Source organism: Lithobates pipiens, unplaced genomic scaffold, assembly GCF_037356315.1.
Source record: "Lithobates pipiens isolate NorthernLeopardFrog02 unplaced genomic scaffold, aLitPip1_a1.2 Scaffold_13, whole genome shotgun sequence".
Classification (NCBI taxonomy): Eukaryota; Metazoa; Chordata; class Amphibia; order Anura; family Ranidae; genus Lithobates; species Lithobates pipiens.
Genome location: NW_027507718.1, coordinates 45,436,528 through 45,462,383, shown reverse-complemented (window position 1 = coordinate 45,462,383; position 25,856 = coordinate 45,436,528). Strand labels below are relative to the sequence as shown.

At 39.3% G+C, this 25,856-nt stretch overlaps 1 protein-coding gene across 28 annotated transcripts in view; it reads left to right on the top strand.

Annotated features, from left to right (window-relative positions):
* Positions 1-25,856, top strand: part of PTPRD (protein tyrosine phosphatase receptor type D) — a 2,297,910-nt gene that overhangs the window by 2,123,448 nt on the left and 148,606 nt on the right. For 19 of the 28 annotated variants that reach the window (XM_077475060.1, XM_077475071.1, XM_077475065.1 and 16 more), the window contains 4 exons: positions 1,833-2,042; positions 13,385-13,545; positions 15,444-15,458; positions 20,149-20,261. In XM_077475060.1, the coding sequence (XP_077331186.1) occupies positions 1,833-2,042; positions 13,385-13,545; positions 15,444-15,458; positions 20,149-20,261 (499 nt within the window). The remainder of the gene's footprint in view (positions 1-1,832; positions 2,043-13,384; positions 13,546-15,443; positions 15,459-20,148; positions 20,262-25,856) is intronic. The other 9 variants (XM_077475063.1, XM_077475067.1, XM_077475074.1 and 6 more) reach the window with 1 other exon arrangement.

The window sequence follows — 25,856 nt, the reverse complement described above, 5'->3', positions numbered from 1 at the left end:
TTGGATTGTAAATGTTTTTGCTGAATGCAAAGTGCAGCAAGCATCAGGACTAGGGAGAGGACTCAAGATGGAGCATCGGTTACAAGTACTATGCCAATCCAGGTAGAGACATCTTACATCAGGCTGTAGTGTTCTATCATATCTTGCAGTATGCGAGTGGCATCTCCCACAATGTTCCATCTTCTGTCCTTTCCCTAGTCTTGATGCTTGTAGCAATAACAGTTACAATCCAAATATATATCTGCTATTGGCTATATCTGTGCACTATACTACCCCTACACTCAGTGATCCCATGTACTCTGTGTAATTAAGATCTCTGGAGCCATTACCAAGAGTTACCGATCCTTCATTTGCTCTGGCCCCTTTCGGGGTCTTTTGGTCTGAAATTGGGGCCCCATTTGGCGGTGTTGTCCTTCATTTCCTGTTGGCATACTCTTAGTGGCTTTTTCTTTTGCTCTTGAGCTATGTCTTCCAGTCCCTGAATCATCAGCACATAGGATTCATTTAAAAAAAATCTGGAACTGCATAACCTTTTGTCCCTGAATAAGACCACCATTATTTCTGTTGAAACGCGTTGGATTTTCTGCTGTCCTGCATCTATAGGCAGTTTACTAATAGGTTATCTCTTGGTTTATTTCAATGCTGTCATATATGCTATGTGTTTGGTTTTTATTGATCCATTTTATCAGTTTTTTCACAAATAAACGTTGTACTTTTATATTATATCATACCATTCACTGTTTCTGGTCCGTTAAAATTCCAAATTTGAGGAACTCTTTTTTGTTCATTGCCTATACTAGGGTTGTGGGCAAGAAACAGTTCAAAATTAATTTTCTCCCTTAGAATTAGATTTTTGGGTTGTCTTAACATCTGTTATATTTTAAAAAAATACTGTTTGTTCTGTTTTCTTTTTTCCCCACATTCAATCTATACAGGGAGAATAGATTTTAGTTGTTCTTTGCACATGCTTGCCAGTTCTCTTAGATGCTTAGAGTCAGGGCCAGGTGGAAGGCAGATCTTTTATTGCCTTTAGTATTAACCACTTCCATATTGGGCCTATTCTGGCACTCCTCTTCTACATGTAAAAAAAATGTTTTGCTAGAAAATCACTCATAACCCCAAAACATTATATATGTTTTTTTAGTCCAAAAGAGACTTGAAAAAGAGTGATCCCAAAACTGTTCACCTAAGCAACCAGACCCAAAAGCACACACTGTGCTTGTTCCACAGCTGAGAGGACACCTATCCATGCCATCTTTTGGTGGGTCAACACTTCAGCGGCCTACTCTGCTGGAAAAAAACAATTCCTTGATCACAGACTATACACTGGCCACAGCAGGCTGCTAGTTCTACATTCACTTACATGCACTTCTAGCTCTGAAAATAAATGGGCACAACCATTGTTTATTTACATACGTTACTCTCTTTTAATACACTGCAGTTTTTGCATGATGATTGCCCTTGTGCTGAATGGCAGATTACTGTATCCCATAGCAACATGGCAGCAAGGAAATGATGGGCATGTTTTTCATGAAACCCTTGTGAGTGAATCACTTTTTTTATTCATTTCAAAGTGTCATGTTAATCCATTAGTGATGCCCCTGATGTCTTTTGTTTTTGCACATTTTTTTATTTTTTTATCTGGCATTGTGCTACCACATTGGGGCATTGATCTTGCCAGGTAAGCTTGTTAAGAAGTGATCTGCCTTCATGTTCATCCATTTCTATTTATAGTGGATATAAGGAATATACCTCAAAGGGTGGATGTGCAGAAGGACGATACTGTATCTTAACTTTGTATATAATATTCCTGTTTCCTTGACTGTTTTCAGCTGCTGAAAGACATTTCACGGAGGCGAAGAAGTATTCGTTTCAAGAGAGAAGCTGACTCCAAACCCTACATAGCAGCTCACTTTGATATTCTTCCAACGGAGTTTACCCTGGGTGATCAGAAACACTATGGCGGCTTTGAGAATAAGCCACTGCAAAATGGACAAGAATATGTGTTCTTTGTGCTAGCTGTCATAGAAAACACTGAAATGGTGAGTAGTATTAAATTCATAGTGAACTATCTATTATGATAAAATATAGATTCAGATGTAGATACCTAAAGAATATATAAGGGGATACATTTGTAATGGTTTACTTACAAAAAGCTCCATAATTGACATACAAACTTGTAAATGCATGCAGTTTAAATTACATCTATGATTTCCAAAAATTGTACCTTGTGATTCTTTTTTGGGCACTGTCAAAAAGTTCAATTATCACATTCTTACAATATGGCAAACTGTGTATGTGTATACTGTTTACCACAACCCCCAAAATCTCAGTTCCTGCTTGCTTGATTAACTTATGGCTTGACCTAAAATCTGAACACAGCTTAAAGTGGAGTTCCAGATAGGCGGCACAGGTGGGCACTCATAGGCGGCACAGGTGGGCACTCATAGGCGGCACAGGTGGGCACTCAGGCGGCACAGGTGGGCACTCATAGGCGGCACAGGTGGGCACTCATAGGCGGCATCGGTGTTATAGTAATGGATGCCAATCAGTGCCAAACAATAATGCATGCCAATCAGTGATGCCCATTGTGGGCACTGATTGGCATCCATTATGGGCACTGATTGGCACCCATTGTGCTGACTGGCATCCCTGGTGGTCTAGGGAGGATTATGGATTTTATTACCTTTTCCCTGGTGGTCTAGTGGTGTCCCTGGTGGTCCAGTGTGGGCATCCTCGGGGGGGCTGTGCTGATAATCGATCAGCACAGACCCCCTCTGTCAGAGGAGCAACCGATCTGACAGACGCGAGTGAGGGAAAGCCGATCACCGGCTCTTCCCATTTACACTGTGATCAGCCGTGATTGGACACGGCTGATCACATGGTAAAGAGTAAAGAGTCTACCGAGATCGTAGTTGCCGGGTGTCAGACTGACACCCCGCAACAACGATCGCCGCGATGCGCGCCCCCGGGGGCGCGCAGCGGCTCATAATCCTAATCACGTCATATGACGTCCGGTTAGGATTATGAAACCACTTTGCCGCCGTCAATTCCCTATAGGGCGGGCGGCAAGTGGTTAAGGTGACCATACACATTACCACATGATTGTACACTCTCCTATAGCTCTACCATCAGCTATGTAGTGCAATGATCTGTCTGATTTGATACAAATTCAATAGATTAGGTGGGTCCAAAGTTGTGTTAAATCTAAAGGACATTGTACAGAGATTGTATGACCATCTTTATACAAATATATAAGGAGGGAATGGATGAAGATACTCACCTGTCAGGCCCCGTTCACATCTCCACAAAGCGGAAAGCATTCCCACATGCATTTTTTTTTTGTGAGGGTGGGGCGTTTAGGAGCATTTCTGCCATACAAGTGACAAATGCCCCAAAGAAGCTTCAAAACTTTTTTTTTAGAGCAGAGCATGGCACAGTCTTTAACACAATTCTTGGTGCACTTGCCCATTGCAAAGTATCTCATGGGATATTTTGTTGTGGTTTTCACTTTTTTTACTGCGTGTTTTGCTGTGTTTGTCCCTAGTTTTTTTCATGCGGCAAAATTAGCGTTTGTTTGTTTGTTTGTGGTGCCATTAACAATTAATGACATCAAAAGTGCGACTAGCTCATTTTAAGTATATAAAGATGGCCATACACCATACGATCTGATTGTACAAACTCTGCACAATCTCCTTTAACGAAACAATATAATAGGAGGACACACCTATCTATCCAATCAGTTTGTATCCAGTTAGGCAGGCCCTTGCATTACATAGTTGATGGTTGATCTAATGAGGATTGTACAATCAAATTGTATAGTGTATGGTGAGCTTTACAGACTTCCAGAGACACACTTCTCCCTTTTTTCAATACTATAGTTTTGTTCCACATAGACTGTTATCACTCTGCATACTCTGGCAAATGAACGATCTATGCAAGAAGAGGGTAACATATAAAACTATGAAGAACCTGGCTGTGTATTTAGTGAGAATAGATAATGATTTATAGACTGATAATGATCGCTTGTGAGTACAGAGGTGTGCAGGAGCAATCTCCTGGAGGGGGAGGACAGGCGCAGGGTGTGTGTTAACGAGGTCAGATAGTAAACGACTTCCTTCTACTGGTTTTTCTGTCCCAAATACCACATGGATAGAGGATAGAGCTGAAGTAATATAAGAGTTATTTATGGAACACACTGGAGATTTGAGGTAAGGTGCGTCCTAAAAGACAGAAGCTTTTTGTCTGCAAAAGAAGTACATTCATGGTTTATTGGTACATAGGGGAGCTGGAATTTATAAACAAAAAAGTGAACTTAGCCTTTAAGGCTGACCTAGCAACTTAGCAATCAGTTTGATAAAAATGTTGACAAGAAAAATATCACACGCTTCAAAGCAGTCATGTAAGAAGCTACAGTAAAATTGTTAAAATCTTTTCAATGTATAGAGTTGACTTTGAAATAGTTTTTTTTTTTTTTTCTAAATAACATTTAGGTTTTAATTTAATTACATAATAATGGTAAGCTGTTAAAATAATAAAAACAGTGCAATTGCAGGTAGTCTTTATAGTGCATATTCTTTAGAAGATGACTGGTTAAATGTTTGTGATGTGCTCATTTTGGAAAACATTTGTATGCTGTTCTCTTTGAAATGGATCACATATTAGCTAACAATGGCACTGTGACTACTTGAAGTGTGCCTTTATTAACATCATCAACATATGCAAAACCGATTAATCAGAGGTGATGAGTCTTTACAAAGGATCTCAAATTATAAAACTGGTCTTGCACATTTATTTATTTATTTTAATTTGTATAACAATGAAATGTACTTTTTCTCATGCTTGTATTTCAGCAAAGCAATTCAATCAAAGCAAGCTCCATTTTTTTCTGTTATTATTTCTTGTAATGAGTAGACAGCATATGAGCTACAAAATATTGCCAGTTGCGGTGCCAAAGCATTTTTTTAAAGTAATATTATTATCTTGTTAGATTAAAGAACTAAATACAAAAGTGCACTATGTGTAATTATAATAAAGTATTGTGGTAGCCTTTGTGGATATATAGATTAATTTATTCTACGTTTACCAAACTGATAATGTGATCAATATTGTATGTGATACAATATTATATGTGATACAAAAAAGTGAAAAAAAATTAAAAAGATACATGTGTATTTGAATGCTGCTACCTCCGAAAACGAAATACTCAATTTACAAACATGTAATGAAAAAAGGAGTTTGCACAAACCCTAAACACATTATTGAATAATCATACAAAACATGTGAGGGAATCGGTCAATGTGAATATTGTGTTAAAAAGGCCCAAACACATAAAATAAACTTGAAGTGAAATGGCAACTGGTCGGCACTTTATATCCCAGCGGAGAAGTAAGCTAAAAACCAGCTCAAATTTCTTGAATGGGGTTTACATCCACTTTAAAGTGTAACAATGGGCACAATTATAATCTATAAGCAATAACTTAATGCTCAAACTAACAAACTAAATGAAGTAAAACCAAGCAGCAGCCAACACTCAGATGTGTCCCCACATAAATAAATATTAAGAAAAAAGTAAATGTGGTGCTACCTAAAAATGGCTGACACACCTAGTGCTCACAGTAATTAATATTGGAATAAAGCAGTAACAATGCAGAATATATTTAAAGTAACAAATAACCTGTGCTGCAGAAAAATAATAATAATTATAACAAATAATAATCAACACATCACTTCAGTGAGTGAGACATAATAAAAAACAAAAGTGTCCTTATACATAATAATGTAGTACAATTAAAACCACGACGAATAACAATCCAATCCAGAGTGCACATGAAGAAGAAAAATTATTTAAGTAATAGGAAAAGATCCACAGTGCAAATAACGTCAATTAATAAAGTTTTGTGGTCACAATCCTTTTCCCATCCAGGGTAATGTGGTCACAATTCTTTTCACAGAGTTCACCCATTGAATTCTAGCAGCTCACCTCAAGCAGAGGCCACAGGGGTCTAGCAGCACCTTCATGAATGAGGCAATTAAGACCCCTTTCACACTGGGGCGGTGTGGGCATTGGTGGTAAAGTGCCGCTAGTTTTAGTGACGCTTTACCGCTGTTATATCGGCACTTTGGCGCTAGTCCACTAACAGGCCAAGTTTTATGTATTACGTTGGGGAGATGCAGACTAGAATACTGCAATCACTGAACAGCAAATGATATCACCTGTGATGTATTTCAGTTATCTTGCAAACCTGGCCTGTTAGTGGGCCCTGAGGACAGGGTTGATCACCACTCCTAAAGCTCCTCAAAGATGCTGTTTCCATTACTTTTTTTTCACATTGGAGTGACAGGAGAGGTGCTTTACGGGCACTTTGCAGGCGATGTTTTTAGCGCTATAGCATCTGTAAAGCGCCTCTGTGTGAAAGTGGCCTTACCGATTGATGCCAATATTAATTATTGTGAGCACTAGGTGTATCATTGTATCAGCTATTTTTAGGTAGTGCCACATTTACTTTTTTCTTAATGGGCAAAATGAAAAATGAAATATATGATACAGTCTGTCAACAGCATTAACATAGGATTCCCCTCTGTATCATAGTTTTATTATCTATTGATCTTGCCAGGAGGTCTATTATGCTTCTGCTTCCCAAAGGCTCGTACACGTGATAAGAAAATCGTACAAAAAATACTGATTTCTAATTGATCGTACGATAATCTGATTGTTGGTACGCAGCTTTCATCCAAAATTATCCGTAGGGACAAACACTAAGGGCACTTTCACACTGGGGCGGGCGGGCAGCGGCGGTAAAGCGCCTCTATTTTTAGCAATGCTTTACCGTCCTTTTTACAGCGCTTTTCGGCCACTTGCGGAGCACTTTTAACCCCCCACTAACAGACAAAAAAGGGTTAAAAGCTGCAGGGGCGCTTTGCTAACGATTTGGCAGAGCTGCCCATTGATTTTAATGGGCAAGGGCACTGTAGAAGCCCCTGCAGGATGTTGCTTGCAGGACTTTTTTGAACGTCCTCAGGCTTTCAGACTGTAGTGAGAGGAGAGGTGGTTTAAAAATGCTTTGCAGGTGCTATTTTTAGCGCTCAGTGTGAAAGTAGTCTAACATTTTTCTCGTACGATGCCAGGTCATACAATTTTAGTTTAATCAGTACAGTTTTCATCCGTAAAAAATGATTGACCATTCATCTGATAATTTCATTGCGTGTATCAGACTTTAATTAGACCAAGCTGTCCAGCAAAAATTAACATTATAAGTGTTAAGACAAACCATTTAACACTGACATGGTGCTTACTATGGTTGACCTTTATTAACATAATTAAAACCTTTATCCCAAAAGGAAAAATAAACTGTTGCTGCAACTGCTAAAAAAAAAATATATAGATGGAGTTAGACTTTTTTTTATAAGATCTTTTTTATTAAGTTTTTCATAAACATACAGACTGCCCCATGCGGGCCAAACTTTACCCACACAGGGGCACATTCCTGCTGCGGCAACAGGCCACAGCAAGGCACATCTTATAACAAACAACAATCTACCTCTGAGGCAGCAACATGCCTCAACATATCAGAGCAACACAACTTAACCATACCTATCTAAACCCCAATATGGGGAGAGGTTAGCTCAGGAGATTCTGTGCACAAAGGTAAAATTACAGGATAATATGACATAGGAGTATTTGGGTCAGTCTATCCACATACTAACATCACATTGTTAACCTAGGAATTGTCTACTGCACCAGTTGCCGTAGTGTCATTGTCTAACCAGCACGACCACACCTCAAATTTTTGTGGGCAACCCATGCCTGAGTAGGTGGCTTTATAAAGGGGCAAACTGGCATTCACCAGGTTTTTCCAGAACTTGAGGGAGGGGGGGTCGATTGTTTCCAGTGCATAGCGATGGCCTTACGCGCATAATACAATAACAGGGACAGGAGTATCTTCCTAGCTCTAAGGATCGGCAGTTGGTCCACACGCCCAGCAGACAATATTTAGGATCATAAGGGATACTAGTCTTAGTAGTCTGAACTATCACCCGGAGCACCTCCTTCCAATAATATACAATCGCCGGGCAGGCCCAGAAAATGTGAAAGAAGTCTCCTGGCTGATAGGAGCAGCGCTAGCACGCCGGGGAATGTGCCGGCGACATCTGGTGCAGTCTGTGGGGTGTGTAGTGAGCTCTGTGTATAATTTTGTATTGGACGAGTTTGTCTCTGGCTGAGAGGAGAGGGGAGGGGAGGGGAGGGGAGGGGAGGGGAGGGGAGGGGAGGGGAGGGGAGAAAGGAAAATCCCAAATCTCCCTCCAGTCGTCCTCATCCAGCCCCGGTATGTCCTCCACCCATTTCCTGCGGAGGGAGGACAGCTCGGGGAGAGCAGCAACCAGCAGAGACCCATATATCTGAGACATGGGTTTCTCCAAGCCTTTCACCCTAAGGGTAGATTCAAGCTCAGAATTTTCCAGGACAACTGATTGACCCAAAATCTGACACCTATAAGCATGCGCAATTTGGAGATATCTGAAATGGGCCTGTGCCGGTATGTTAAATTTGGTACGCATCACAGGAAAGGGAGTGAGTTCCCCATTGGTGACAACATGCTCAAGAGTTAGTACTCTGTATTCAGCCCAGGCCTGTGGATCCGGGATGGTACTGAACTGTGAAAGGTTAGGGTTCAGCCACAGGGGGGTGTGAGGAGACCAGGAGTTCAGTAGGGGTGCCCTCAGTGCCTCTCCCACCCTCCACGCTCTCATGGTGGTGCGCATAGAGGGGGTGAGGCAGTGAGGTGTTTTTGGCCCCCTGAATATCAACCCCTTCAAGGCCTCCAGAGACCCCACTATAGCCGCCTCCAGCACTGTTGCAGAGTTGGTCAGATCGGGCTGCAACCACCAATGGGCGGTTACAAGTTGGGTGGCCAAGGAATATTTGTGACAATCGGGGAGAGCCAAACCCCCACTGCCCACAGGCCTGGTGAGAGTGGTGTATTTGAATCTAGGGGTGCTTGACCCCCAGATAAAGGAGAGGAAGATTTGCCAAAGGGAGTCAAAAAAGGTTTTATTAAGCCATTGAGGGGAGTTCCTAAATATGTACGTAAGCTTGGGGAGGACCTTCATTTTTAGAAGGTTAATGCGCCCAATGAGGGAGAGGGGAAGATTGCCCCACACCTGCAGTTTGGATTTGATCCCTATCAGGACAGGTTCAAGATTGAGCCGGACAAAGTCCCGGCTTTCTCTTGAGACAATAATACCTAAATAGGTAAATTTATCAACCCACTGAAGCGGGGTAGAGGAGGGTGAGGTCCTGGCCCCCTCGTCCACTGGGAAGAGCTGAGACTTTTGCCAATTCACCCTCAACCCGGTGAAGGCGAAGAAGGCGTCCATGACCCCGAGCGCACCCCGCAGAGAATCACCAGGATCATTTAGAAAAAGCAATAGATCATCTGCATAGAGAGCCACTCTCTCCTCCAACCATCCCACCCGAAGACCCCGGACCTCGGCCGAGCTCCTAAGAGCCTCAGCAATAGGTTCCATGGCCAGGGCGAACAAAACTGGGGAGAGAGGGCAACCCTGCCTAATGCCCCTCTGCAGGGGGAACGACGGAGACAGGGAGCCATTCAGTTTAATGCATGCTAGGGGACCAGTGTATAGCGTACGTATCCAAGCAATAAACCTCAGTGGGAAACCCATTCTTCTAAGCACCTCCCACAGATACACCCATTCCACTGTATCAAATGCCTTTTCCATTTCAAGAGTGGCAATGGTCCTAGTGCTTTGATTAGCATGGGGGGCATGGATGTTGGAGAACAGTCTGCGTATGTTGATGTCTGTGGACCTGCCAGGCATGAAGCCTGTTTGAACACAGTCTATCAGAGATTTGATTACTTTATTAAGTCTGGTGGCCAATAATTTGGTTAGTATTTTTAAGTCACAGTTCAGGAGCGCTATTGGCCTGTAGGAGGAGCACTGCTTGGGGTCCTTATTAGGTTTGGGAATGAGAACAATATGGGCCTCCCTCATAGAGTCCGCCAGAGAGCCCTGTTGGAGACAGGCTCGATACATCTGGGCCAACCTGGGGGCAAGCAGCTCCATGTGGGCTCTATAATATTCTATGGGTAAGCCATCAGGCCCCGGGGTCTTCCCCGCCGGGAAAGACCCAATGGCCATCGCGACCTCCTCTGGCGTGATCTCCGAGACAAGGAGCTGTCGTTCTGCGTCCGAGAGCCACCCTAATGCCAGGGTGTCCAGCATAGAAGTCATGGGTGTGGGGTCAAACCCATACGGGAGAGAGGAGACATATAGAGAGGCATAAAACCTGGTGAAAGCAGATAGAATATCCTCCAGGGAGGTAAACAGTGTTCCCTCAGGCGTGAGTATTTCTGGTATAACCGCTAGGGGCCTGTCCTGCTGTGCCAGCATCGCTAGTAATTAGCTGTTCTTGTCTCCATGTTCAAAATACCTCTGTCTGTTATCTTGTATACCAAGCCTGGCGGTGTCTGAGACATGAAGATGCAGCTAGATGGAGTTAGACTTTAAAGTGTTATTCACTTAAGAAAGGTCCATCTAAATCTACCAGTCCATCTATCCCTACCCTTTCCATGGTGGACAATGTCGCTTTCCAAGGGTGGCTATGTTGCTCCTCCATAAATACAGTGGAAGAGAGAGTGTACCTAGTTTCTCCTAGGTTTTATTGCTGCCTGTGTTCTCACTAAACTTGAAATTGTCCCTGAAACAGAAATAGAGGGGAGATCTTTTAATTGGGATACTTGTAGTAACAGTTTTCTAAAAGAGGAATACCCTCACTTTGCTCGAGATTCCTTCTCACTTCCTGTTGTGCCTCTATTAGAATGTTTAATAAATTGCCTCAATATTGGGACATAGATGACAAAAAAAAAGACAGACAGTTTGTAACCCTACCATTCTCTGTCCCAGAAAATGGCTTTACATATACATGAAACTAAATTAGCATATCATAAATCTTGCTTTAGCTTCATATTTTTTGTTGTGATTGTCCTAGTGGGGCTAGAGCTCTTGGCAAGCAAACTGAGCAGACAAATCCAGAATACCAGGTACTGGGCTTAATTCCCTCTGGAAGATTCCAGAACCTTCCTAGACCAAGTAGGACATGTAATCTCACAAGCATGTTCTGAGTCTGCTCAAGGTTCTCCAACCAGGTGTATCTGCTTAAAATAGCTCCAGTGAGTATTATTCCTATAGCTTCCTTGACTGGTGATACTATGCAAAATGTTTCATTGAATCGTCTAGCTTTATAGATTAAAACCTGCCTTGTGTTACTTCTAATTACCTTAGATATGACTTGCATTAACCTTCAATTTTTCCACTTGTAATACCTAAGAATGTAATTAGCAGTGTATTGAATAATATCTGAATGATGTGTGACTCTTGCAAATGTGAAGAGTGGTACCAATTTCCTCATTTCCTGTTCAGAGATGCTCTGCAATTGATAGACCTTCCTCTCTGAGATTATTACAGAAAGTACTGAGGCATGAACTTTCCAGCAGTTATATATTTTAAAATGTCTGTGGAAAATGAAAGGTTCCTGCTTTGTCTGGGGATTGCATGAATAAATAGCTTTTACGGGCAAACATCATTCCAGCCACATGATAACAGACATGAACTGAAAGTTATATTCTGGAAATTTATAGCTAATATGTAAGCAAATTACAGCTTTCTGGGAAGAGATTCAACATATATTGCACTCTAATTTGTTTAAGCACAACATCGATTTTTGAAAATGTATATTTTTTATAAACAACGTGTGAATAAAACGGCATTCTACAGACATGCTAAGAAATTCAGCATTTCAAAATAATGATTGTGCTTATATGGATTTAAACATATGGCTAGAGTGCATGAATTGAATCGTGCATCTGTAATAACATAATGACTGATGTTAGTAAATTTATCTAGGATCATCATTTCTCTTTATTATTGTTGAGCCATATCGCAGATTTGTGCTTCATAATCCATATAGCTGTATGCTGCTAGCTGGAAATTCTGTTTACTGTCCATTATAGTATCATGAGCTTTGACGCACTGAGTAGGGGTCATTGCCAATGTATGTAGATGGTTATATACTGACAAGTCTATAGTATAGTGATTTGCAAGGCTAAAACTACATAGTTGTTTAAATGTATTTGCTGCTCAAAGATTTAACCACTTGTTGTGGTGCTGTAACTTCCAACAAGCTTTTTCTTTCGGTAGCAAAAATATTTTATTATACTTGTAGACCAATGGTTAATCTTAACTATTTAGGATGAATCTGTGTGTTGCATATTCATGGTAAAACAACATGTTCACTTTAAATACGTAGTTGTCTGTAGAAAAAAAAATGTGTAGTTTTGACCGAAGCGGATTAATGCCTTTGCTATAGGTGTAGGTCATTTATGTACCCCCTAAAGCCTGACTGCAAAATTCCCAGAGATGGCATCATCCCGTCCTGCTATGTTGCTAGGACATTGCTAAGACTGTTACTGTTCATCACAGAAGCAAGTTCTATCTCTATTTTAAACACCCTCACATGTGGTTTCTCATTTCTGATGCAGTAACTTTGAGCTTAGCATTTTAGAGCTTACTCCTGTGATGTTGGGGGTGAACAGTAACAGTGGGTAGTGTCTTAGCAACATCCTAGCAACAATGCAGGATGGGCTGATACCTTCTCTGGGAGTTTTTCAGTAGTGGTTCAGGAGGTAGATAAATTACCTACAACTATAGCAAAGGTACTATTAACGTGGACCTGAATAGTCTTTTTTTGTAAAAAGATGAACGATGACCCCCATAATGGCTTATACGTATTTTCCATTTACTTCACTGTTGCTGGCAGTGTGGGGAAGAAGCCCTGCATAGCTCCAAGTCGGTCTTAGTTAGTGCTCATACAAGGATGATGACTCTCTACGTATTCCTTGGAATGATGCTCTGCCTAAGCATCTAATTGCTAAGCATCAGTGCTATCATGTGTGAGGAAAGAAAGCCCCATGGCCCCAATTGAATTTTCCCAGAAACAGAACTAGGGAAAGGTGAGTATAATATGCTGTGTTTTACGTATGCTTTAATGAATTATATAAAATTGCAAGTAAACCTGTAGTATTGGGAGCACCCATGACACCAGTTGGGCAAAGTATTCTGGGTTCTCTAAAGAGGAAGCACAGCAGTAGTCTTTTCCGCTGATTGAAACTCTCTCTGGAGCTCAAAAGCGCAGGAAGTGGTGGGGGAGGGATACCATGCTTTTGATTCACAAGAGAATATACCCATCTATTTACATCAATTTTACTTGCATAGAACTTTTTGAGTATTATCACTGTATATAAGCTGAATATAAGCTGATATGAACAAAACTGTTAGATACTGATTCATAACTGCATATTTTCAGACAATGTATGCTACAAGCCCCTATTCAGATCCAGTTGTCTCAATGGAACTTGATCCACAGCCAATGACAGATGAAGAAGAGGGATTGATATGGGTTGTGGGACCAGTTCTTGCTGTGGTTTTCATCATCTGTATTGTGATAGCAATTCTTCTTTATAAGAGGTAAGTTTTACTGGATTTTTGTGTAATTGTGTAAAAGTGACACTTGGAGTTCATGCAGCATAATTATATTGGTATTTGTACAAAAGTGACATAGAGGGTGAGATTTACTAAAACTGGTGCACACAGAATCTGGTGCAGTTGTGGATGGTAACAAATCAGCTTCTAACTTCAGCTTGCTCATTTAAGCTTTGGCAACTCTGCACAGTCCCTATGACAAAGCTCTGGTGGTTGGGGCAAAATGCATCAGAGTGTGTGGTTTGGTGTAGACATGTAGGCTGAGGTCGTTCCTTATGGAGGATGGTGATCTTTTGCTCCTAATGTATATGCTTTATAAGATCACTTCAGTACATTCACATTTAGCGTAACCTAATGAACTAATAATATTCAAATTCATATTTTAAATCAAGACTATCTATGTTAGCTTCCACAAATTCAGAGTTCATTGTATTGGTAGTGAAAGAGTTTTTAAACCAACTGCCTATGTGCAAATGCACTTTGGCCATTGCACTTTTGTATTTAACCACTTCAGCCCCGGAAGATTTGGCTGCTCAATGACCAGGCCATTTTTTTGTGATATGGCACTGCATCGCTTTAACTGACAATTGCGCGGTTGTACGATGTTGTACCCAAACAAATTTGACATCCTTTTTTTCCCACAAATAGAGCTTTCTTTTGGTGGTATTTGATCATCTCTGCGGTTTTTATTTTCTGCGCTATAAACCAAAAAAGAGCGACAATTTTGAAAAAACACAATATTTTGCACTTTTTGCTATAATAAATACCCCCATTTTTTTTTTTTTTTTTTAAAGCAAATTTTTTCCTCAGTTTAGGCCAATATGTATTCTTCTACATATTTTTTTGGTAATAAAAATCACAATAAGTGTATATTGATTGGTTTGCACAAAAGTTATAGCATCTACTATATTGTGGTGGACAAATTGGACGTTTGACACATTTTTGGGACCGTTGACAATTATACAGCGATCAGTGCTATAAAAATGCACTGATTACTGTATAAATGTCACTGGCAAGGAAGAGGTTAACGCTAGGGGTGATCAAGGGGTTAACTGTGTTCCCTAGGTGTGTTTTAACTGTAGGGGGGATGGGACTGTCTAGGAGGAGAGATAGATTGGTGTTCATACTTAGTATGAACTATGAACACACGATTTGTCTCTACTGCCCTGAAAGAACTGGGATTTGTGTGTTTACACACACAGATCCCGGTTCTCGCTCTGTCAGGCACTCGCATCGGCTCCGGGCACACGCTGCAGCGCACGTGAGTGCACCTTGGGTGGCACACACTCGCCCCCTAGTGGCCAAAAGGTGAAGCGACAAAAGATAATGTCGTGTCGCCCTGCCGTGCCATTGTGTGCAGTAAAACTGCAGCAGCTGGTCGGCAAGCAGTTAAATATTTTTTTCAATGCTAACACTTCAATTTGAATTGACGTCAAAAATGTACTTTAGTTACACGGCTTTTTTCTGCCACTGCTATGAGTATTACCATTTACAATCATAAAATATTTACTGACACTCTTTCACAGTCCTTTGAGGCAAGACTGCTTTGTTGACACCTTCTAAGGTGGCTCATGGCAAGTCATGGGTTAGAACTTCAAGTTCGTAGATAGGTTCAACATACTTTCCCCGCCAGTGAATTGTGGTTGTGTACTTTAAGTGAAATTATGGTCAACATTATGTGAAAATTATGTTAAAACACATACTAATGGGATATTCAGTTTCATTATGATTTTATTTTATTTGTGCTTAATTGCTTGCATATAATATACAAGGCTGTAGTGATCTCTGTGTGTTAGGTAACTATCAAGTTATACATATAAATGTGGAGCTTTACTTGTCATCTAACATTTAACCTTTTTCTTTTGTGCTTCTTTAAAATGGAGCAGTAAACCAGACAGGTGAGAAGTGTTTCACAGTAGTATAATAACTGACCAGTGTGTGTGTGTGTTTGTATCTACTGTATATACATATATGCATTTAGGTTTTCACCAGATGTTCCTGGGCCTATGTCCTAAGGAAGTTTGGAGGACTAAGTAGCATAACTGACCCACTGCACAAAAATCTACTGACAGATCTATAGAAGCAATGATAAATCTTGGAACATACTTCTCTACTTTGCCTGTGTGTGAAATGGCTGGGACCCAGACACTGTACCATTATAAGTTTTACTCTATCACTCGCTAATGATACTTTTTCAGCTTTCTGGCTCAGAGCCTATATTACAGCTCAAGACATTTTAGCTGCTCCTCTGCAACAATGAATACAAACTATAAGAAGGTTCTTCAGAATTGTAAACTATAAGTGCATCCCAATGAATGCCATACTCTTCTGGCTGTAAAAAAATAGACATTTGAGAATATATGCATAATATATGCCTAAGAGTACAAGTTAAAAACGTTTTACTATTTGAAATGTAAAAACATGTTGTTAGAGAGGAGCTGAAAGTTGAACCATATTTTCTGTGGGTGAAAAATAAACAAGAAACCTTTGTAATGCTAACAAATACACCATAGCTGACTTACCAAACCATTATTCAGTATTCCTATTCTAATTTAGCTTTGTTATTCGAAGTGAGGACCTTGCCGGCAAGTCACAGAATTTATTAATTTTCTCTTCTTGAGCTTACTTGCAAGACTTGTCGGGGCTTACTTTCTGTAATTAGTATTCAGCTTGCTGATATCGTCACCTACAAATAATTAAATGTTTCCAATACTTCTGTATAGGTAATAAACTCCTCGTCTTTGTTATGCTAAAAGTGCACAGAAAATGCTTGCCGAAAATGGCACTGGGATGAGATTTTATTAAGATAGGAAACTGATGAGTTCTTTGTCACACATTAAACAACTCAGCCATGGCTTGAGCTCATTGTAACTCGCTTCATCCAAAAGGTGGTAGATGATTTCAAGCATGCAAAGCCAGAGAAGCATTTGCAAGGGGAATCAGTCAGTGTTGTCCAGAAAACAATTAGCCATATGTTTACAAAAAGCAATAGTCTTGGCTCCTTAACACAATTGAGAAACCCCGGTAAATTGACAACATATAAATGAGCTAATATGCTCTTGTAGGCCTCCATCTGTCTCTATGTCAGTGGTCTGTTAACAAAAAGTAACACTTTTCCCACTGACATCTACTATACATTTAACGAAATTGAAACAGAGTTCCACTGAAATTCTGGATAAATGTCCATAAAAAAGGAATAATATTTGAAAGAAGGTCACCTTGAGTATTCAGCATATTTAATAAAACAGTTTCAGAATGTTGTTTTCTAAGTACATATAAGTAAATGATATAATAGCAACTCACTCAAGTAAATTGATTTAAATTAAAATAATTGTCTACCTAGTTTAGCCAGTGCCAGTATTACTTTAAAATGGTTCTGGTTCTAAAGTCAAAAGATATTTACCTTATTGCATTACCTGCATTAACTCCTTCCCGCCAACCATCGACCCTTTAAGAGTTCCAAAAGCTGATAGGCGGAGGCAAGGTTTTCAGTACTATAATTTTCATAGTGTGAAATGAATAAAGTGCAATTAGTGAAAAATACCAACAAATGCTCAGTGAAGTGCTTTCTGTGCCATAAAGACAATGTGTGCAAATCATAATAAATGTGTATAAATGATGAATAATACAATAAAATAAACTCATAAACAGTCCATTCAAAATTGTATAGAGTATATGTGTCCATTTTTCTTAGTATGCTGTACTTTGCCAGCAGAAGATGGTAAACAAATGAAGATGTCTACATAAAATTTTCTCCACCAGTGGATGATATGAACTTGCTTGTATTTGTAGTGTACTTATCCCTCCGCCATTTTAATACCGGTCTCAACTCACAAGATGGACCTAATATATAGTATATCAGGTTTCAACCCTATGTTAACCACTTGTTGCCAAATCACATACATGTACACCATTTTGAGGAAGTGGTTGTAGTGGGATGATACCTGCAGCTAGAGGCATCACCCGGTGCCATTTTTTTTATATAACATGTTTTATTTTTATTTTTTTTTAGAAAAAAAGTAGAGCGGACAGTCGGCTTTCATATGATGACAACTGATACGGCTAAGCAGCAGCTCGGTCATTATCACAAGCAGCGGGAGGGAACACCCCCTCCCGTCGCCTCTCCGCCCGTTCCACTGGGAGACCTGAGCAATCAGTCCGCACGTCCACCTGGCTGGCCGGAGACCCAAACAAAGCTGGGATCGGCTTCGATCGGGCTTCCAATGTAGTAACCCTAAAGTGACATCACTTCTAGTTTACTCGGCAGCCAATGGCATTTTTTTAAACCAAAAAATCCATAATATTCAAAAATGCCACTATAGTGCAGAGGCGGGGCTTGGGTCTTTTAGACCGCAGATCCCTCCATTAAGAGTACCACTAGAGTGTCACTGGCTATAACTGTCACAAGGGATGTTTGCATTCCTTGTGACAGCAATAAAAGTGATCAGATTTTTTTATTTTTTTTTAAAGGGACAGTGTAAAACGAAAAAAATAACATAAATAAGAAAAAAAAATGAACGCGCTCCCTGTCCCTGGGTGCTCACATGCCAAAGAAAATGTATGCATAAGTCGTGCCCGCAAATGTAAACAGTGTTTAAATCACACATGTGATGTATTGCTGCAATCGTTAGAGCGAGAGCAATAATTCTATCAAAATACCTTCTCTGTAACCATTAGAAAATTTGAAAGAGTCACCTATAGAGATTTTTAAGTACCGTAGTTTGTCGTCATTCCATGAGTGCCTGCAATTTTAAAGTGTAATATGTTAGGTATCTATTTACTTGGTGTAACATCAGCTTTCACAATATACAAAAAAATTGGCTAACTGTACTGTTTAGTTTTTTTTTTAAAACCACTTGCCAACCGCTTACTGCATATTTACTACGGCAGGTTGGCTCTATTGCACGAAATCATGTACCCGAACATCATTTCATGCAAAAGCTACTTGGATGAAGTGTATTTTTTCAAAAAAAATCTCGCTTGAAAGACTGCTGCTCAAATACTATGTGAGGTAAAATATTGCAACACCATTTTTTTTCCAGAGTCTCTCCTAAAAAAAAATATATATATATATATATATATATATATATATACACAAATATATATATATATATATATATATATATATATATATATATATATATATATATATATATATATATATATAATATTTTGGGGGTTCTAAGTAATTTTCTTGCAAAAAATACTGATTTTAACTTGTAAACGACAAGTGTCAGAAATAGGCTTGGTCAGTGGTTAAAGGGCAAAACCTGATATACTGTATATTGGGTCCATCTTGTGAGGTGAGAGCGGTATTATGGTGGAAGGATAAGTGCACCATAAATACAAGCAAGCTCATATCATCAACTGGTGGAGGAAGTTTTCTGTATAAATCTTTATTCGTCTTTTGCTGCCAAAGTATAGCACACTAATGAAAATGTACACAGGCCACTGATATATATACTGTATACATTTTTGAATGGACTGTTTATGAGTTTATTTTATTATATTATTTATGACACACATTTATTATGAATCGCACACATTGTATTTATGGCACAGAAAGCACTTTACTTAGCATTTAAAATTTGTTGGTATTTTTCACCAATTGTACTTTAATAATTTCACACTATGAAGATTATGGTAAATCATTTATTGCACAGGCACATTTAAAATTGCAATATACCGTATAGGTGAGGTGTGAATCCTATTTTTGTGCTAGCAGCAATGTTTTTGGTTATATACTTTCACTGAACACATACTTGTTAGCGATGGAGTATTTTATTTAATTGTTTCCAGCAGTTCATGTCACCGCTTTTATTGGTCGCAGAGGTCACATGATTGGAACATTCCCGATTGCAAGTATGCATTGGGAGGTTGCCGATTTCCCCGGGTACCATACTGGGAGCATGCAGGGAGCGTGCTCTCAGCATGGTAAGTTGTTTACGCAGGGCCACATATATGCAGGCGCTCGGAGTTAAGGCCCATCAGCCGGAAGGCCGCATATATATGTGTACTGTCGACTCCAAGGGGTTAAACTAAAAAAACTTTCACTAGCTGTTTGTTCCCCCCTCTTCCAAATACTTATCTGAGTCCTACATTGATCCAGCGTTGTGCCCATTCACAGCAGCGCTGGTCTCTCTCCCTGTTCTCACAAGATCAATTGATATCAGAGGGAGCTAATGGCTCCTGCTGCTGTCAATAAGACCCAGTGAGGAGCGAGCAGGGGGTGTGGCCAAGCTATGCTGTGTGGGCCTATGAATGCGCACAGGTCAGCTCTGGAGCATTCCCACAGGTGTGCCCCTATAGCAAACAGTTGGCTTGGGGGGGGGGGGGGTCACTCAGGAAAGGAGATTAGCTTTGAAGGGTTATCTTCCTTATACATCTGATCATTTTTAAATGAATAGCATTTGGTTGTTCACATATATATTTATTTTAATAGTTTTTGGAAAAATCATTACTATATTAATATATAGGTTTACTGGTGCTGTATATTTTTGTTTCACTTATATGATCGTGTACGTATACTGTTGTAATGTCGCAAGCTACACTGGCAGATTGTCTCTTACTGTAAGTTTTCTTATACAGGAAAAGGACGGAGTCAGACTCGAGAAAGAGCAGTTTGCCTAACAATAAAGAGATCCCATCCCATCATCCCACTGATCCTGTTGAACTCAGGCGTCTTAATTTCCAGACTCCAGGTGAGTAGTATGATTCTCAGTCATTACTAAACCAATGAAAGTATCTCAAATCTTTTTTTAATCTGATCATTTAAGCCTATTTTTATATTGTAAATCAAAACTTGTGTATGGGTGTGAGTTTTTTTTGTCTTTTACATTTTTAGGAAACAATTATTATGAGACATACTGTACTATGTTTGATGCGCATATTTTAAAAATATAAATCTAACATTATTTTTTTTCAGTATTTTCTTATAAATTCCCCAAACAACCTGAAGTTTAGTGTTTTTGAGGTACAGTGTGATCACCTTAAGGCTAGGTTTACACTTCTGGTTATGACTCCGTAGAAACACACAGCTGAAACCTGTTTTTACCACCACCCAACTGCTCCGCATTAAGCTGCAAAGAAAATGGACTGGGTGCACACATCAAAAATGTTGTTGCCCCCCCCCCCCCCCCGGTTGCTTTTGACAGGTAGTACTGCCCACCGAACATGACCTGGTCATCTAAATAGGGTTGAACCACAACTTCCTGGCAACCATGTGCTGGTGTGGGTCTTTAGGGGTTCAAACAGGCAGTAATGAAGTCACAAAATGCAGAACACAGTGCTAGTGTAAATGAGCCCTAAGGGTGTGAGGTACTGTAAGTATATGTTGTGGAAACAGTTTTATTACAGTCCTAATTTTATTAGGATTATCATAATTCTAGAAATTGGTGTCAACACTGGCTGTAATCCATCCAAATAAAATCTATATAAGTGCACAAGGAGTTGACCTATATAAACCATTAATATGTAAACATTTTAGCATTTTTTTTGTTTTAATATTATTTTTTTCTTTAAATCACTTTTTAAAAAGTTCAGAATTGAAAAAAAAAACAAATACTTAATTTCATTTGTAAATATTTTTGCAATGCTTTTATCATAATTTTAGTGTCATTTTTAAAAGGATAATTTACAGACTAAAATCTATCGTTTTTAACTACAGTTTTAACTACAGTTAAAAAAAAAATACACTTAGTTTTTATTTATTTTTATTTTTTATTTTTTTGTCTTAAAGATACATAGAAAATAATTTTTGCTTGACAATATCAGAAAATTAGGCCTTGTTAGTCCTTTAAAACAATATATTTTGGTCTAAAGGGGGGATTCAAGTGTTAATTGTGTCATATTTCTATAAAATGCTGGAGAAATTGCTTTAATTTATTTAGCATATACGATCTGGGAATATTATTAGTCATAATAGTAGTCGTGGGTTGTTAAAATATTGGCCATCACCTTAGCCTTTCCAAATACTGGTAAAAATTGCAGTGCCTTTAAGTGTTTGCACTGCTATTCCAGCACCTCATAAGACTACAGTTATTAGACGTCATAAATCTATGTTAAAGCCCATTTAAAACCACAAAAAGAAAGCTTTTACTTAATCAATGAGACTTCAAGGTGATTGCCTAAACATATTAGTTATCCTCCAGCCATGAAACCATGTATACATTTATATATAAAAATAACAGCTTTCAGTGTTTATTAATTAGGTAAGAATGGCTAATTAGGCTGCATCAATATTTAAATAGATGAGATGGTTTGGCCTTTCATTTAGCAGGCTTTACGAGTTATTAAACTACATGGAATGACCTGACACAAAGGGCATTATGTCTATTAGCTCTGAAGATATATAAAGTAGGAAATAAGGTGAGCCGATTATTGAATAGTTGCCTAGAAGGCTTTGGAATTTATGCAAAAAAAAATAAAAAATGTATGATTACATGACACAGATTAGATTAGATGTATTGACATGGCTGTTCCTATATGACTGTCAACCAGTTGTATGAGAATATTCCTACAAAATTACATTTTATTTAATAACTACTGTAGTCTCCAACAGCATTTAAAAATGTCACAGGGATAGTGACGATATATTCTAGAGCCACCCAGTGCCATTTGAAATGGTCACCCAGCCTCAGTAGTTCCCGCAGCCCCCATTGGCTGTAGCTCTGGAAATGACAACTGTTCGTGATAGTTGGGGTCCATCGCTAAGCCAAGGAGCTCAAACAATCAGTTCTTGGGCTTTCGATCTTACTATACAGTACTCCATAAGAGTGCCTGTAGCAGATTGCGGTGAACACAGGTCTTTTGCATTATGTTTATATCGGAAAGAATGAGTCGTTAAACTATTTCCTCTGAGTACGGAAATCCTAAAAGCACATATCCTAAAAATAAATACAAAATGTATTTGCTGCCTGCATCGCAATGTAGCATCGAAAGGAGAATAAAGCTACCCTAAAGTAAAACATATATGTTTGCTTTAAGATTTACCACCCCTCTGTATTACATCAAATTTACATGATTATGATATTTTAATCAGCAAACTTTGTTAATATTTTGTGCTATGCATATGGGGGTTCTCAAAATAAAACCAAGAAAAAATGATAAATGTATCCAAAGTTTCTACCACATTAGGCCTTATCAAAAAAGTGATGTATAAAATGTTACGATGGGCTACAAACACTAATAAGTATAACCAAGACATTACCAAAAATGAAAAAATGCTCTAGGACTTAAGGGAGTTTAGAGACTGAAAAATTGAATGGTTAAGGAACTAGAACTGTGTACGTTTTTTCCCAAAAATGCACACTCAAAATACTTAAAAGGAAGATGGTTCACCTGTCAAAGGGTTTTTAATTTCTGTTCATCCTGTCCTGATATTTACAAAACTCAGCCACACATCACATTCCCATTTGACAAAGCCTGATTTTCATCTGTTGCAGTGAAGTAAAACTTTCTGGATTTGTCCCATCCCCCAGCCTGTGTGACTGGACAGTTAAAGGAGATGCAGCACACTGATGAGCTCATCTCTCTGTCTCACCTTGCTCTCTCCTCCTAACAAGAATGTCCTTTGTTGGCACTGCATCACAACTCATTGGTTCCGGTTGGGGTTTCTCCCAGTTTGAGATGTGCTGTAAATTGGATTTCCAGTGCCTAATTTAGAAAAATACACCTAGTGATGTATTAGACCCCTTTCACACTGGGGCATTTTTCAGGCGCTTTAGCGTTAAAAAAGGCACCTGTAAAGCGCCTGAAAGAAGCCTCATCTGCAATCCCAATGTGAAAGCCAGAGTGCTTTCACACTGAGACCCCTTTCACACTATGGTGTTTTTCAGCCGCTTTAGCGTTAAAATAAGCCCGAGTGCTTTCACACTGAGGCGCTGCGCTGGCAGGGTGTCAAAAAAAGTCCTGCAAGCAGCTTCTTTGCAGCGCTTTTGGAGCAGTGAATACACCACTCCTAAAGCGCCCCTTCCCATTGAAATCAATGGGTAGCGCCTGAAAAGCACCTGCAAAAAGATTTTGGCAGTGGCGCTTTGTGGGCGCTTTTAACCCTTTATTTGGCCACTAGTAAGGGTTAAGAGCGCTCGAAAAACGCTGGAAAAGCGCATCTAGTTTAAGCGGGTGCTGGCAGTGTGAAAGGGCTCTTAAAGCACTTGGGCTTTCACATTGGGATTGCAGATGAGGCTTCTTTCAAGCGCTTTACATGCACTTTTTTTAACACTAAAGCGCCTGAAAAATGCCCCAGTGTGAAAGGGGTCTTAATGACTACAGAGCTGTATTAATGTGTGTATTCTATATTTGCTAAAAGTTCAGCTTTAGATTGTCTGCTGGATCAACTTTGGTGTATTACATTATATTTCTGAATTTAGATTTATTTTTATTCTAAGCCACATTTTAAGCCGTTAAAATGCATTCATGTTTTTTTTTGAATATATAATTAAATCACATTACTAACATTATGCTCTTAGCTGCAGTTTATGGTATAAAGACCAAAGAGGGACTACATGACATAACAAACCCACTTAGTACAAGGATTGGAGTGGGTCACATATGCCAACTTGTACAATATGTCTCTTTGTAACGTCTACATTTTGATGCGAAAAAGCCAAATCCTTTGTTCATTAGGGAGCGCCATGATTTTGTTAAAGTAATATAATTAATATTATTAGTCATGTAACACATCACTGTATGTGCATGATTTTGTGTCTGTGAATTTTGTGTATGTGCTTAACAATCTGATTCTACTGTTTTTACTAATTTGTTTCCCATCTTCAGTTGGCTTTTGCCAAGTAATTCAGTAATTCAGTCCTATATGCCTCCCTGATTGGCTCTGTGTCTTCCCCCTCTAGTCAAACTACCACTCAGTCTTTATATGATAATAACTCTCTCCCACTATTCGCTCAAAAAGGTCTAAACATCTTTGTCTTTTCTTTTTCTTTTTTTTTGCTGTACAAGTACACTTACTGTATATCCTACACATCAACCATTAGTTTTTAAAAAGTATTTTCTTGTCCTATGTTAACTATGTACTACCCACATTTCTCTATAGGGGTGCTTGATCTGGATTACCATGATGCACTCTTTGTTTCCATATAGCTGTAACACCCAGTTTTTATCCCAATTACATACATTTCTGGTACCTTGCACACTGCTTCATAAATTTATAATGAATACAGCCATTCAGGTTACAGATTTACGATTCTTTACGATTCTTCAGTAGACACTGCAGTTTTAAATAGTCATTTAGGAAATAAAATACATTGGAGTAAATTCGTATCATGAAGTATTTTTTACTATGAAATCCACTTTAAGCCCACAAAATTGATCAGTGTTTTGTTTCCATTGCTAACAAATTCTTTGAGGTGTGCTAATTCAAATCCACTAGCCAGTTATTCCTCCATTATGAGCTGAGGTTGGGCCATGGTATGTCACGAGTGTGCTTCTCCAGCCTCCAGCTGTTGAACCTAATACTAATGATCCTTGGTCAGTTTGTGTCTCCTTGAGCAAAATGTTAACTACTTCCCACCCAGCCAATGTATATATATGCCCGAGTGGGAGCCTCCTCCTTCTGACTGGACGTTCAGGAACGTCCTTCAGAAGGAGGGGGATTGTGCGCGCGTGTGCCCGGACACGGCGCATCTCGGATCGGCAGGATTGCTCTGTGATTGCCCCCCCCCTAATCACTTGACGGCCGTGTCCAATCACAGCCGTCATGTGATGTAAACAAACAGCTGATTGCTAGGCAATTTGCTTTCCTCTCCTCACACGGAAGTCGTCGCTGAGGAGAGGAGAGCAGATCGTTGCAGCCGGCTGGTGATCAGTGAGTATGAGCTGTTTTTACAGCTTTTTACTCACTGATCAACAGTCTAGTATGTCCCCACACATATCCGACAAAACATACATGTCCCCACACATGTCCACAAAACACACATGTCCCCAAATAATAAAAAGACATGTCCCCAAATAACAAAAACACATGTCCCCCACATATCTCCCACTAAAATCACATGCCCCAATGATTATCTGCACACATATGTACGTGGTCACCTGCACACATCTGTACATGATCATTTGCGTACATATGTCCGTGATCACACAAACCAATTATTATACACTTAACAGAATTTTTTTTACCAAAAACATGAAGCAGAATACATTTTGGCTTAAATTTATGACAAAATTAGATTTTATTGGATTTCTTTTAAAATAGAAAGAAGAAAATATTGTTTTTTTTCCCAAATTTCCGCTCTTTTTGCGCTTATATCGCAAAAAATAAAAAAATGGAGTCGTGAATA